Raw genomic sequence first — 14,573 nt, 5'->3', positions numbered from 1 at the left:
CTATAGACTTGGTCCTTACAGGATGGAGGGATTCATATTGGGCCGGCGATGTGGATCATCGGAGGTCCACGATAGGTTATTGCTTTACCTTAGGTACTAGTGCTGTTTCATGGAGCAGCAAGAAGCAACCGATGGTTGCCCTATCTTTGACTGAGGCGGAGTATCAGGCAGAATCTTCTACTACATGTGAGACTGTGGCTTCGTAGGCTCTTGGAGGAGCTTGGTTGCCCACCTAGAGGTCCTACTGTTCTACAGTGCTACAATGAGAGTTGCATTGCCTTGGCCAGGAACCGTGTGTTTCATTTCCTGGTCTATTGCAAGAGAGAGAACAATCTTACCGACTTGTTTACGAAGGCACTTCCTCAGGCTTTACTTTGACAGCACTCTAGATTCCTTAGCCTTCTACCGTGTCTAGGATCTGAGGGGCGGTATTAGAGTTGGACATTCCTTGATCAGGCAGTAGTAGGTACAATAGGTGACATGGTAGCTGACGTGGCAAGCAACACGTGGCAAGTCGAACAAGCTCTGCCAAATCATCGAACTCCAAAATGGCAAGCATCATGACCCACTAGATGCAGTAATTCTCCCCATTGAGCTTTTGATCTGATGGAAGAGCCAGTAGCACGAGCACCTTCCAGTCCATGATCGCTTGAAACTCCATCTCCGCCTTAGAAGACATCTTTACCTACAATGCCTACGCAAAACACACTAAGTAGCCCTCTCTAACTGTAAGAATGAAGCCTGCTAGGGCTCTTTACAGCTCATCCTACATCCTCACCCGTCCGAGGTGATGAAAAGGTAAAATCTGCACCTGAAGGCCCAAAACAGAGCCTTCTTCCTTCTCTAATAGCGAAAACCAGCAGCAGCTTCAGCAAATCTTCTCCTTTCTCACACTCTCACACTCGCCTCAGCCTTGTTTTGATGCGCAGCCCTCCTACTCACTCTCGAACACGCTGAAAACACAACCTTGTGTCGCGCTGAAATCTCCTCTTCAAGTAGGTCCCCTAGGTTAGTCCTCCAATGCTCTGATACCATGTCAGAGTGAAGCAATGCAGAAGCGAATGACCAAGACAAAGAGTGAATAGAGAGAAAGAGATAATGAAACGCAGAAAATATACAGTGAATAATGCCATATAAGGATACAGATATATACATGGGTGCAAAGAGAATGTCCACGTATGTCTTCACCTCAAAGATCTCACTCTCCATTAACCCCGAGGGCAATCTCCATGGTCTACAGCCTACAAAATGGGAGCACAACTAAGAGAATGTGAAGACCGACGCCAATGAATAGACCAGCAAGAAAATGCTAGAAATAACAGGTCTGCAGCCGACTAGTCAACACAACCCACTGTCCAACCTGCCACGTGTCACCTGCCACGCTAGCTACCACATGTCGCCTGCCTGCTACCACGTGTCGCCTCCTGTACCTACTCTCTTGCCTATCCAAGGAATGTCCAACTCTAGCAGGAAGGGGGAATACCCTTGGATCCAAGAATGCCATGTGGACCATGTAGTGGCTCTAGTGGTGGATGTTGTCAAGACTTGCGCTTGGACTCTTTTGCCTTTTCTAGGGCCAGAGTGGCGGCTAACTAGGCTACAAGAGTGGTGAATTGCTCTAGGATTTGTTGAGTCTGAGAGTTCGAATGAGTCATTTGCTCAATTGCTACATCAATTTTAAACAACATCTAGTGATGACTCGCAACCATGTCATTATGCCTCTCTATGTGACGAAGCTCATGCCGACATGAGAGTGTGATTGAGCAAGCTGTAGGGGTCCATATCAGGCACTTCCTCATGTATATCACCATGATAATCTTGTGCCGAGCTAGGTTCATCATTTATTGAGGTCCCGGAGTTCCTAATCTCCCTCTAGACCTCCTCATGGGCCTTGCTTTTGCCCTTTTAATCAACCATTTAGATGCAGTCCACAGGGCCCACTATCAGTAAATGAGGCATAACTTCTAGTAGGAAACTTTGATCATTGGGATTTTTGATTCAAATCAAAGGGAAGGAAACCTTCTTCGAGATGAGCTATCAAGCTTTGTGACAGAAAATTATCAGAGAATTCTACAATTGGATTTCTGTGCCTGCTGTCCTGAAGTGGGCTGTACCCTTTCCACAATGATCTCAATGCACAGAAATGGCTATAACTTTTAGACCGTGGCTCCAATTCAGGAGATTTTTTATTCAAATTGAAGGGGATGGAGCCCTCTTCGAGATGAGCTATAGGTTCACTCCCAAGTGCAATACAGAATTTTCTACAATTGGGTTTCTATGACTGTCCCTAAGTGACTGCGACTAAAACACTATCTATGACTGTGACTAAAACATTGTCTGTGTCCCAATTGGGTTTCTATGACTATCCTTGAGTGACTGTGACTAAAACACTGTGTGTCTCAATTCTCACATGCACTGTGTCAATGGCTCATGGGCTGAGCGGCTTGAGCATCATCATAAGCAACATCCTAAGCATACTGAGCATAATCCCAAGTACATTGACATAGCCATTTGCTCTACCATCATTGCATAAGTGGATCTTAGTGTCACACATCTCCTTAACCACATACATGTCAAGTGTCATGCATGGGTACCATGATCAGTGAAGGTGTCCAAATAGGGGTATTTTATCGAGAATGGGGTGACCATGGAGTGTACCTACACCCACATACAAGTATCAGGCTCCAGATCACCGAGAGGTGGGCAAAATTCCCCTCAAGCCAGGTTGTGCACCCCTTCAGGGTCATAAGTGGTAAGGGAGAGTCACCTATCTTTTGGCTTACCACCTCGTTTGGCATCGACATTTTTCCTCAACTAGAGTATACATGGCAAACATTTTTAATTAAACAACTAGCATGAGGTGCATTGGAAAATAAGCATTGGGTCTATTCATGAGATGCAGGGATTAAACAAGAGCTTGGGTAGGGCTTACCTTAGCATTCTAGTAACTCACTAGCTGCTACTTACCCTTTTACAATGGCTTACTATCCAACTTGAGATTAATCCAAGACATACATGATCAAATAAGAGTTGATGTCAGCAAGAACAAATTATGGAAAGTTAATCATGATGCATTGAAAGGCAAGTGGGGACAAGTGAGTCGTTGATTTCAGGTGGATAGCGTGCATACAATGAAATATTCAACTAAGAGGTCATATGCAACCATTAACTCTCTAACAAAAGGGATTAAGCTCAGCAAGTGGATTAAAATGAGAGATTAGATTGGATTAACATACCTCTTCAGAGTTTGGAGTGGATGGATGAAGCATGATCTACCGTGATACCAAGTTCTCCATCAAGTAAGCCCACTTCATTAAAGCACTCCAATGGATGAATTCTTTAAGGATTTTATGCTTCCTTTGATGGTAGGGACTCCCGTGCTTGTTCCCGAGCTTTATCTTCAAGAATGGAAAGCTTCAAATGAAACTTTCATAGCTGCCCACAAGAAATCTTCGCATGTTGAGCTTCATGAATTCAATCCAGGTAAGAGAGGTCAAGAACGGCTGAAGGAACTCTTGAGGGATGAAGTTCCATGGATTGTAGATTTGAGAGCTTGGGCTGAGCTTTAATGGCTGTCCCAAACACTGTATAGCAAGGTGTCTCACCAAGGAGGAAAGCCAGCAAGAGGAGGCAAGAGTTCAAAGTTTGCCATGGGGGAGGAGTGCTTTGTACTCCAAAGGTTCCACTTGCAGCTGGATCACTTAAGGAGGAGGTGGGACTAAGGAAAATGCACCAGGAAAGTCAGCACAAAATGCACCGCATTTGGCGGGCTACTGCCTACTATCCAAGTGGCTCAAATGCAAGGCACAAGGGTGCTTGCCAAGCTGAGAATCACTCTAGGAAGCATGTGGGGCAGCTGAGAGTTGAGGTTAAGGGATGATTGCAACAAGAGGAAAAGATTTGGGAACAATTCACCATGGGAGCTTGAGGGAAAAGCTTGTTGGAGAAAGAGAGAGAAGCCTTGAACAAAAAGTAACTATGATTTTTGCCCTCCTCTAACTCTTGAACCTCCGACTTTTCCTGAGGCCTCCTAAAAGTTATATGGGAAAGAGTAACGACCAGCCAAATTGCCCATATTACCTCTTGATACGTCTGAAGCTCCATCCATAGCTCCTGCTTGCTCCAAAAAGTTGTAACTAACTGTGGTCCTACCTATTGTACCTGTACCTATGACCTAAGTAAACTAGGGTTTTAGATTTGAAAAGGGAACTAGATAAAGAAAGATGAAAGGAGAGAAGGACCAAAGCCTAATGCTCTAATACCACTTGTAATGAATGAAGCTAAGAGGAGAGAGGAGAATGAGCTAAAGAGAGAGAAAGAGAAAGAAGAAGAAGAATGACTAGAAGAGGAGAGAGAAAGACACGAAAGAAGGAAGAAAGGAGGAAGCCATGGAAGCTTGAGATAAAGGTGACGAGTCAATTCTTGATAATATCCGCATGCCCTAAACTGGGTTTCTTAACACCTTATATACCCCAGTCAATGTGACTAGGTGTCTAACGCCTAGTTCCTGTGTATCACGCTTGTTACAAAGTACCTCATAATGCATGGCAAATCTGCACAAAATAGCAATCCACTACTGTATCTTGGAATGCATGCCCAAAAATTGGACTGGTGGTATAAGACACCAACTCTTGGGAATGCTCATGACCTAATATATTGATAGATTCTTAAGAGTCATATATCCATTCCCTTTATGTTTTTTGCCATGGGTACAGCTTGTGTATTGTCAAAGAGTTTCTAAATGTGCCCTTGATCGACATGACCTGGTGAACTACTTACTATATTCACATCAAAATCGACCACCTTGTAGCTGTACAATCTAGAGGTCATCCACACTGTTGATGTCACTTTAGAAATTTGTGTTCAACTATTTACAGCACTTCCTCATAGTTGTTGGTTTGTTCCTCGTGACTCCTAGTCAAGCTGCCTTCACTACCATGTCAGCATCCATATAGTTAGCTGCTGCATTTTGAGTTTTTTCAGCAGTATTTAGCATCAACATGATCTACATTTGCATCTGCAACGAGTAACTTTAGGGGTTTTCAACACATATTTACACCATCTTCTACTCCATCAAGTGCATACTAGACTCAAGATGACATTGTTAGCAAAGCGCAAAAGAAACTTAATGATTTAATTAAATTTCACAAAGATTTTTAATTAAAATGAAACATTAATTCTGATACCCCTGGCTCTTGGTGCACATGCTATGTGGTACAAGACCAATGCAAAAATGATAAGATGTAATGTAAAACTTTCATTAAAATGAAAATTTACACCTTAGAATTATGTCACATTGAAAGTTTCGCCCAGTAAGCAACTCACTTAGGGTGGTTGAGTTATAAAACACGCCTCAAGCTTAAGTTTAGTCCAATGAGAAGCTCACTTATGATTAATGATCAAGTCGTTAATTAGCCCTTAATCAAAATCTTGATCTGATTAAGTAAGCACTACTTGCTCATTTGAAAAGCTTATATTGGTTATTTGGCGCTAGCACTACTCGGAGTTCTCTTGTTTGAGCAGCCCCAAGTTTGGAGATAGCCATTTTTCTTTTCTTTGCTACCAAAATTGTAGGTTTCAATCATGGAATATAAGCTAACAGCATGGATGGAGTGTGACATCAACCAATTTTCTCCTCCTAGCATAGGGATTCTATTGGCAACCTTGTAACTCCATATATAGCAAGGTATGCTACTATTTTTTAGCTAAACATCAAAGAAATAGGTTGTTATAGTAGAGCAAACCAAGATCCTCTCTTCTCCTTTGAGATCTCAAGCCTAGTGCACTTTCTAGACTACTTTGTCACAAAGAAATCAACATTCTCACAATTTGATCATAAGAATTCCCTCCGTTTGTGAGAGGAACGGCATGGGATTGCATGGAAACTATGGAGGACAGGTTGTCTAGGCAAATGCTCCATAAAATTGGGTTCAAATGCTGGCTGTAATATTTAGGGTTTGGCAAGCTAAAATGTTCATTTGCAGTTTTGAACACTCTACAGTTGGTTGAAGGCCAGCATTGAAGGTGGCAAAGTCATTGTGCACCCATGGATCAATTGTGTCATGAGAAATCACTGAAATACAACCATTTGTTACCAGTTTTGAATATATGTCAATAATCTAAAGAAATACCGAAAGGGGCATGAAGCTTTGGGGCCAACACGTGTCATGTGTGGTATAGAAGCACTCTAGCTCCAATTGTGTACGAATTTTTCTTACTGAATTTACTGTTAAGCTAAATTAAGTGTTTGCGAAAATGTATTCTATTGCCCTTTGGGCTTTTGAAGGCCAGTTCAGACACGCTCTTAACACCTCCCTCAACCTGCTCCCACAAGAGTCATTGGCTGTTAGACTACTCTCCCTTGAGAATTTTGTGCACTTATCCATTCATCCAACATACACTATTCGTTCAATTTTATCTACTTCTTCCCTATTTTTGCGCTTTGTGAATTTGTCCAAGTTATCTTATTTTAGCCATGTTGATGCATTTTGAATGGTATCAAAGTCAATGCTCTACTAAATAGTATATTACAGCTATTGTAGAGGCTAGGTTTGTGTGAGATACACAAGCTACATGTAACCAACTCACAATGGTTGAGACACCTTACTCTTGGGAAGCCATTGTGTCTTCTCCGGCTTCTCTTGATTGAAGACCCTGAAGCAGTATTACACTCTCAATGAGGATATACATCTTTCTCCCTCATCTATATCCACCTTACCGAATGTTTGTCCAAGAGATGAACACAGAGTTCAGAAAATTAATTTGGAACTGATGGTCAGACTATGCTACTTTGTCTTCAACCCACTCTCCCATTAGGAGTAACAAATCAGTTAGAGCTTGATGGTGAGGCTCGCAATGTCATGGGTTCATGAATTTCTAACTTAATGCTCTTGGTAGAATGAAGCCGTGCACATGCACTGTGCACATGTGAGATTAAGTTGAATGAGAATCACAATGATAGACAACTCTAGCTTGGGCAGTGCGGGGCATTGGCAAAAGTAGTAGACAAGTGTCAATGGGTGCTTGGTGACAGATCTTGGTCAGAAACATAGAATATGCCTTGGGAATGACTTTTATTTTCATGGGGGCTTGGGAGTCAAATGATTTAATGTCATGGGGGCTTGGGAATCAAATGATTTAATGTCTTGGACTAAGGTTTGTGGAACATTTCAACACTTTCAGGTGCAAAGTGGTTACTAATTTAAAATTGAGGCTGAGCAATGGCTGAAACTTGGGCAGGACGAAGTATTTTTCCTTAAATTGAATTATTAATGGCCACAAACTGAGTCTAGAGACTGAGTTCTACATGGACAAGCTTGCCAATGAGCATGCAGCCGTGATTAGAGACATGCAAAACTGAAGAGAGTCATTTTGGGACAACTGACAACAGCTGAACCTGAATCTAGCTGGTCTGACAGCGAGAAAACCCTAACCAGCAGCAGGCAATCTGATTGGGAGCATTACTGGTAATAGGCAACATTGTATGGAGCCCAAACATGGGCTGGCTACAGCATGTGAAGGCCATTTCTCATCAGGCAAGCTAGCTGCTGAGTGCTTTTCAGCAGTAGGCAGCAGCATTTACTGCACCATCAGGGGCAGACAACTTGATTTGGGGGCTCATTTATTGCTAGCGACCTAATTTCGAGCATGCATCGGCTGAATATTGCTGCTGGCTCATTGTTTTGCAGTAGCAAATTAGAGAATTCTCTCTCCTAGTGCTTCAGGGGTAATGCAAGGTGTCATACTCAAATAGAATGTTATGCAAAGTGCAATGGTGCCACTTCGACAATGCCCTCATGGAGAAATTGTTCACTTGCCCAAGCACCCTTTTACAAGTATGATGATCAAGGCGCATACAGAAAATGATAGAAGTGCATAAGCACCAAGAGAAGTAGCCACCCCCTTTCACCATCAAATGGTGGAAGGGAAAGCTATGAGGAATCTCTATTTCCATCATGTCACTGTCGAAGGGGGAGGGAGTACCAATGTTGATCCATGGAAGAAGGTACTTGAGGATCAAGTGGTTGACCAATCTTTATTGACCCATCTCGCGAAGTCTCTTTAAACCAGCCCCAAAAGCACATTAGTGCTTTATTAGTATCATTGAATGTCTTCTTTTTGGCAGTAGGTCAAGTGTACTCCAAATCCTCTATAATAGGAGCTTATGCAAGTGCATCCCTTATCCCTCATTCCATTATTGCTAGCCAGCTATCATCAACCCTCTCCATGTGCGCTACTGTCTACACCCTGTCCTAGTGGATACCTCATTCGTGATGCTTGCAAGTGTTGCCTTTGCTTTCCATGAAGTCATACAGCCTGGCAACCTAATTTGAGGAGCTTCCATCTCATCTTTAGCATCAAATACCTGTCGCCCAGCTGCCTACAGTCTACTGCCAGACAGGCAACCTGTTTCCAGCCCTGCAACTATTATATTTTCACATCAAATAGGCCCCCCAGCATCCACGCAGCATTCTACAGCTTGTCACTCGTCCTGACAGCTGTGTTTGCTGCTATTTGCAAGGCCCCATGAGAGGCAAGTGTGAGGGTGGATAGAGGGCATGCTAATGGTCTTTCATTCTTGGTGGACTTATGTGTGTCATCAAGCTCACATGTTCTGGTGACCCAAACCTTGGACAATGGTCTTCCCCAACGCCAAGTTCATGATGGGACTTGCGACATGAATCATGATGTGTTCATGTGGTCTCACATGAGGGGACCCGAATAGCATGCATATGCTCTCGTGAATAAATCTTGGTGTCACAATGAGCTATCCATGGAGCTTGTGTGGCTATAGGAGGCTGACTTGACTGCTTTGCTTTCAAAAGAGGAATTATGGCATTTGGACTTCTTTTATCACGGTGCTTTCTTACCAAGGTGCATCCAATGAAGTGCATGCTATTGGAGTATCCATGGTGCATCCTAGGTGTTCTTGTTCTTTGCTTGTTCACCTGTCCTCTAAGAGAGGGTGTTAGAAATGGTCATATCACAAGTTCATGGGTGCCCGTGCCTTAGTGTCTGGACAGCCTCTTTATTGTGTATTTGATTATTGACCAACCTATTTTTTTAGTAGGACAACTCCTTATTTTTGTCTACAAAAGGAGGGAGTGTGGCCAAAGTCATTCATTCATGTCCTTGCGAATTATTGGTGTGGAGAGAGAGAGAGAGAGCTTGTGGAGTGTGTAAGTTGGTGCTCGACCATTGTACTCTTGATTATCACAGTGGATACATTTTCCCAATTACATCTTATGCATCCTCTCTTTCATTGATCTTGGGTCTATCATTATTCTACTTCTTTTGCTCTTCTAACCAAAAGCTCTTAACTCCTCATAGCCTAGACCCAATATTATATACCAAAGGTTAATACCATTAAAGGACCAATGTAATGTCCCTAAATCACCTACATTCCAAAAAGCAACTAAGCCAAGGCAATATCTCTTCCCAAATCCATATAAATCTCAAGCTTCTGAGGTGTACTATTTGAAAGAGAAGAAAAAATCTGATGTCTATTACCAAGAGGCAAATGCAAAGTCTAGCACAAGTGCAAACAATAAAGAAGAAGACCATCATGAAGTCCACCAACACAGAAGGCCTAAAGACCAAATGCCAAGCCAAAGCCTAAGCCAAAGAAAAAGATTATAGCTAGGACCAAGAAACAAAATCAAACTTAAAGCCCCAAAAGGACAAGAAGACAAGAAGACCCAAGAGTCAAGCACCAACATTAAGAAGGCCAAAGAAACTAAAAACCACAAAAATTGAAAGCCAAAAGAACAAAAGTCCAAATTCCAAGCAAATAAAGAACAGCATCAACCATTCACTAAATCAACTATCCTTTTTCAAAAGACCCATAATCCATTCAAAGTATTGTATCCTCAAAGAGATGCCAATGACCTAGCAAGACGGGGCACTCTATGTCCACCATGCATTGGGCTCTACAAAAGCTACTAAGCTATGAGTTTGCTCCTACAGCTTCTTCCCCCCCTTTTCTTTTTCTTTTTTTTTTTCCTTTTTTTTAATTGGTCGTACACATCCTACCTTGAGTGGTATTGAGAATACAAGTGCAGATTAGGATTTAAGGATTACTTTACAGTTCAACAGAACCTTGGTCACAAAGCATGATAGAATCCTAATCCAATGATGCAAGCATCGATATACTTCATAAAGGGTTTTGGTCTAAACCGGACTCTTGAAACCACCAAGAGCTGGAAAGAATCAAGAGATGCATCCTCCATTATGGGGAGATGGAAAGGTGATGGTGCCAATTTGTGGGCTAATCTAGGAGCCCTATTTGATATACAACTTAACTACACTCCTCCCAGCTAATTAGGGTCGCAAATTGATCTTTAAGGTTCTGTTCTTTCTTTTCAAAGGAAAGGAAGTTCCATCAATAAACACCTTAGAAATAAATAAACATCATGGGGTAAAACACAAATCCAAAATGGCCTTATAAATGAGACTAAAAGAAGTCTAGTATAATATTGGGAGAACAGCCACTCAAAGGTGGCCTATAATGCCAAACCATGCATGAATCTAGATGGAGTGTCCCAAATGCTAAGAAAAGCCTCTATCCTCCTCGTGCAGTCAAAATCATTCTGTAACCTTGCCCATCTCTTGCAGAGACTTTGGACAATCTCTTTGCAAATCTTGAGAAGAGTCTCTACAATAAAAATGTCAAGTAGATCTATGGCATGACTGCATCCCACTGTTTAAATGTACCAAGCAATAATGTTAGCAATCCACTTCCATCTATGTCAATGCCCTTCAATCTTTGAGGTTACCTATGTACCATGTTTAGTTTTAATCTTCATGTTTAGTTTTAAACTGCATTCTATCTATGCCATTCCTCACTAGGCATAACTGTCACCTTTACAAGTAGATACCTTACACTTGATAGTGAGGATACAAGGAGTTTTATACGATGTTTAGATGAATGCTCGCTGATGGAAACACTTTACACACAGTACACAGTGCACAACAGGCTATGAGCACACTTATATTTATGTCACACTTTGAACAGAAATGATATCCACATATTCATGGTCTATATGCACTTTCATTAGCTTAAGGTCTAAACATAGGCTCTAATGCAAACTAAAGGATCTACATATAATTTCATCATTTAGCTTGGGTATGGCACCTACATGAATGGAGACAAGGATCTTTATGTTATGTATCTTATGCACAGCTATCTTAGGAATGCACTTCATAAATCATAAAGTGTATATGAAAGTTGTCCTATCAAGAACTACACACTAAAAGGACTATAGTTCTCATTTTTCAACACCGGTGCAGCAGGCACATGCCTAGGGGCAGTAAACAGGCATGTGGGGCATGCATGTCCTTCATGTAGGATGACCCAAATTGTCCTTGTCTGAACTTCAAAACACCAATGTTACTCCAAGACTAGTATTGTACCGTTTTCTTGACGGTTACATTTGATCAATTTATGGTCCACGATCTCTTCACCATATGTTATATCAGCACCAAAATCAGCTGCCAACAATCGAAATGGAAGGGTTCCCTGAAATCATGGCATAAAAAGTTAAATGTTTAGTGCACTTTTTGTGATAGATTTAAGATTCAATATCAGCATAAGCATTCAAAACAATAGTTTCAGTACTTCAAGAACTAGCAAGCAATGGTCACATGTGACACAAAACAGGATGGAGACATGGGGAGGAATTGCTGTCACTTGTGACTCTATAGTCACATGGGATAGGACATGGAACAGAAAGAAGCTACCATCCTGTTAAGTCCAAAAATGACCATCACTTATTACTACTGCAGCAGCCAAGCATAGATTCTCTCAAAAGGCAACCCAAAAAGGTACAGTTTATAGTGCAGCTTAATATCTGACACACTATATGAGAATAATAAATTTGCATCACCACTTTATCGAAAATCACTTCTATATAAGAAATTATAAAATGTATTCATGAAAAGGGCAAAAGAATTTAAAAATACAAATGACGAACTCAAATATGAAGACAAGGAAGAGTGAGTAGAGGAGCAAAACAAAATAAGCCGGTCAATTGGAAATCAAACCATAGAAATTCCTGAGAAATGCAGAAAACAACAATTGGCCTGATAGGTCCTGCCCTTAGACAAGCCTGCAAAACCCTTACATGGTAGCAAACAACTCAAAGCTTGAACACCTTCCAACCGTAGAGCCTTTGAAGCTCACCCTCAAGCCTCAGGTTAGCACATGACTATGCCTTTACTTCCAAGCCACCAGGGAACTAGAGTCCCATACCACCACACCACACACCTTATGCGTGCAATGCCAAGCCATCCCATGGCATAGAGCTTAATGTGGAGATTGGCTAGGGCTTGCACTGCAAAAATACAAAAATGTACGAACATGACTAAAACATAATAACTAAGGCAAAAGCACATAAAAGAAGAAAAACACAAAATGCAAAAAAGGGGAGAGTGGAACCTAATAAACTAAATGAATGTTGAGTGTAAATAGGTGAATGTACAAAATGCTCAAGGGTAGAGCAGTTCAACAGCTGATGACTCTTGTGGGAGGGGACTCAAGAGATGTCGATATGTGTCATCAACTAGAGATGGATCCCAAATACAATAACCACCAAGCAAAGCAAAGGCTCATGAAGAAAAGTGTTGAAAATGCAAAAACCTCTTGTAGATGAAAATGCAAATCAAGTTGATGCTAAAAACTATTGGAAAACTCAAATCGCAGCAACTGGCAACTAGAGTGATGACATAGAAGTCAAGGCTGCTTGATCTACAGTCATTGGAAGCAGACCAGCAGCTGCATGAAGCTAAGAAGTGGCTAGAAGCTGTAAACACAGCTTGATTCGGCCAATAGGCACAACAGCTCCAAGATGAAGTAAATGCAGTCGTAGAGAACCTCCAACGGCTTACAATAGCAAGTTGGCCTGCTCTAGACAACAAATATAACAGTTTGAAGGATGGCACTAGCAAGTGGACTATATTTAACAAGTGCTAAAGTAGTTGCGGAGGCTAATGGAGATGATGGTGAAGGATGGCGAAAGGGATTCAAGATGTCCAAAGTGGCTGGACAGATCCCTATTTATAGACACATAAGCCAACCAACTTTCTAGGATGGTGCCCGGGCTGTCTAGGGCAGCACCCAAGCACTTGGGTGCATTAAATGTGGATGCCTAGACACTTTATGTACCTCAAACATTCGAGTTTTGGGGATGTTTACTAAGCTGAAACAAAACAAATACTCAAAGCTGAATATGACAATTATTCAGAAAATTACAACCTCAGAGAAATAAAAGGTAATGGACACAAGATTGAGGGTTGAAGAAGGGTGACCCCCTGCCCCCTTAAGATTATATTTTCATATAATCAACTTAGGAGTGAGTAGAAGTAATTTTCACTCTCAATCACAAGATCATGCAAAAGATATACATACACACATGCATCACTTACTATGCAATAAAAACAATTAATTTCTTTACAAAATGAGAGTAAAAAGAGGAAACATCAGCCTTTCTTTGTTGTGGAAATACAATACATCAATGTGGCTCTCTTCCTATCCATGAAATGAAAGAAGTGCTCGAGAAGAATACATTGTAATGAATCTATAGGTCTAGTGTCTTGTAATATAGCAACAAAAGAAGAGTGAATATGGAAATATTCCATGATGGTGAACTAGAGAATATGGATTGAGGTGGATAGGGCCAACTTTAGGCTATCTTCAGGTACTATACATGAGTTTACAACTAGGAAAACCAATGTAGAATGAGGAAAAATGAGTTGTTTTTATAGACGAAAGAGGAGAGTTAGTACAAAAAGAAAAAGTGGAGTTGAACAAAACAAAGTGTCTAGCCACATGTCATGAGATGTGAGAAGTGTCCCAACACTTGTCTCTCCCTATGGCCTTCCTTTGTGGGCTGAAAATTGTCAAGGATTACAAACAATCAAATTTAGTAAGCACTGTCAAAATATAGGACTTACAATTTTTAGAACGCCATCCCTACTTTTTTAGGACTATCATTTTTAGGCCAATCCAAGGCTCCTAAATTTAGGGATCCCCTAAAATTTAGGGATTCCTCAATAGTGATATCATGTAAAAGTTCTTTCTAAGTACATTAGAAAAATGGTGTTGGAATCTTTATATGACTTTTCTAACCAAAGATATATGCATTTTGAGCTTTCAACCTACACATGCACGTTGTACAAACATTTCATGATCATGCCATCTTGTTGATTATAATTGTCTACTCCAGTGGATCTAGCCCACACTTCAAGGTATTGATAAGCTGGATTTCGAGTCACAATCACCCAATCAAGTCATATAGATAAAAGTGTGTGCTATCTTTTTTCTAACCCACTGCATGACCATTCATCAATGGCCGACTATTTTTACTTTTCTAGATATCTAGTAATTACAATGGAAATAAAGACAACGAATAATTAAATATACAAATCAATCAAAAGAATATAAGTTATTTTTCTTCATTGTGTTGTGATGAACAATTGGTCTTGGCTACTAGCTATACATCATCATGTATTCTCTATATCTTATAATGCTTAATATTGCCATAGTAAACTCAATCGATGGGAACATATCTTTTTGA

General features: G+C 41.0%; 1 protein-coding gene across 7 annotated transcripts in view; it reads right to left on the bottom strand.

Moving 5' to 3' along the window:
• Nucleotides 1-14,573, bottom strand: part of LOC148039182 (Aldolase-type TIM barrel family protein) — a 190,556-nt gene that overhangs the window by 111,277 nt on the left and 64,706 nt on the right. For all 7 annotated transcript variants that reach the window (XR_015690370.1, XM_087675085.1, XM_087675083.1 and 4 more), the window contains exon 2: nucleotides 11,413-11,518. Coding sequence is in view for 6 of the 7 variants with exons in the window: in XM_087675085.1 (XP_087531211.1) it covers nucleotides 11,413-11,518 (106 nt within the window). In the remaining variant the exon portion in view is untranslated. The remainder of the gene's footprint in view (nucleotides 1-11,412; nucleotides 11,519-14,573) is intronic.

The sequence above is a fragment of the Lygodium microphyllum genome, chromosome 3, assembly GCF_053477565.2.
Source record: "Lygodium microphyllum isolate KBCC chromosome 3, Lygodium_microphyllum_v1.1.10, whole genome shotgun sequence".
Classification (NCBI taxonomy): domain Eukaryota; kingdom Viridiplantae; phylum Streptophyta; class Polypodiopsida; order Schizaeales; family Lygodiaceae; genus Lygodium; species Lygodium microphyllum.
Note: the sequence above shows the minus strand (reverse complement) of the source record. Positions and strands in the feature narration are given on the sequence as shown.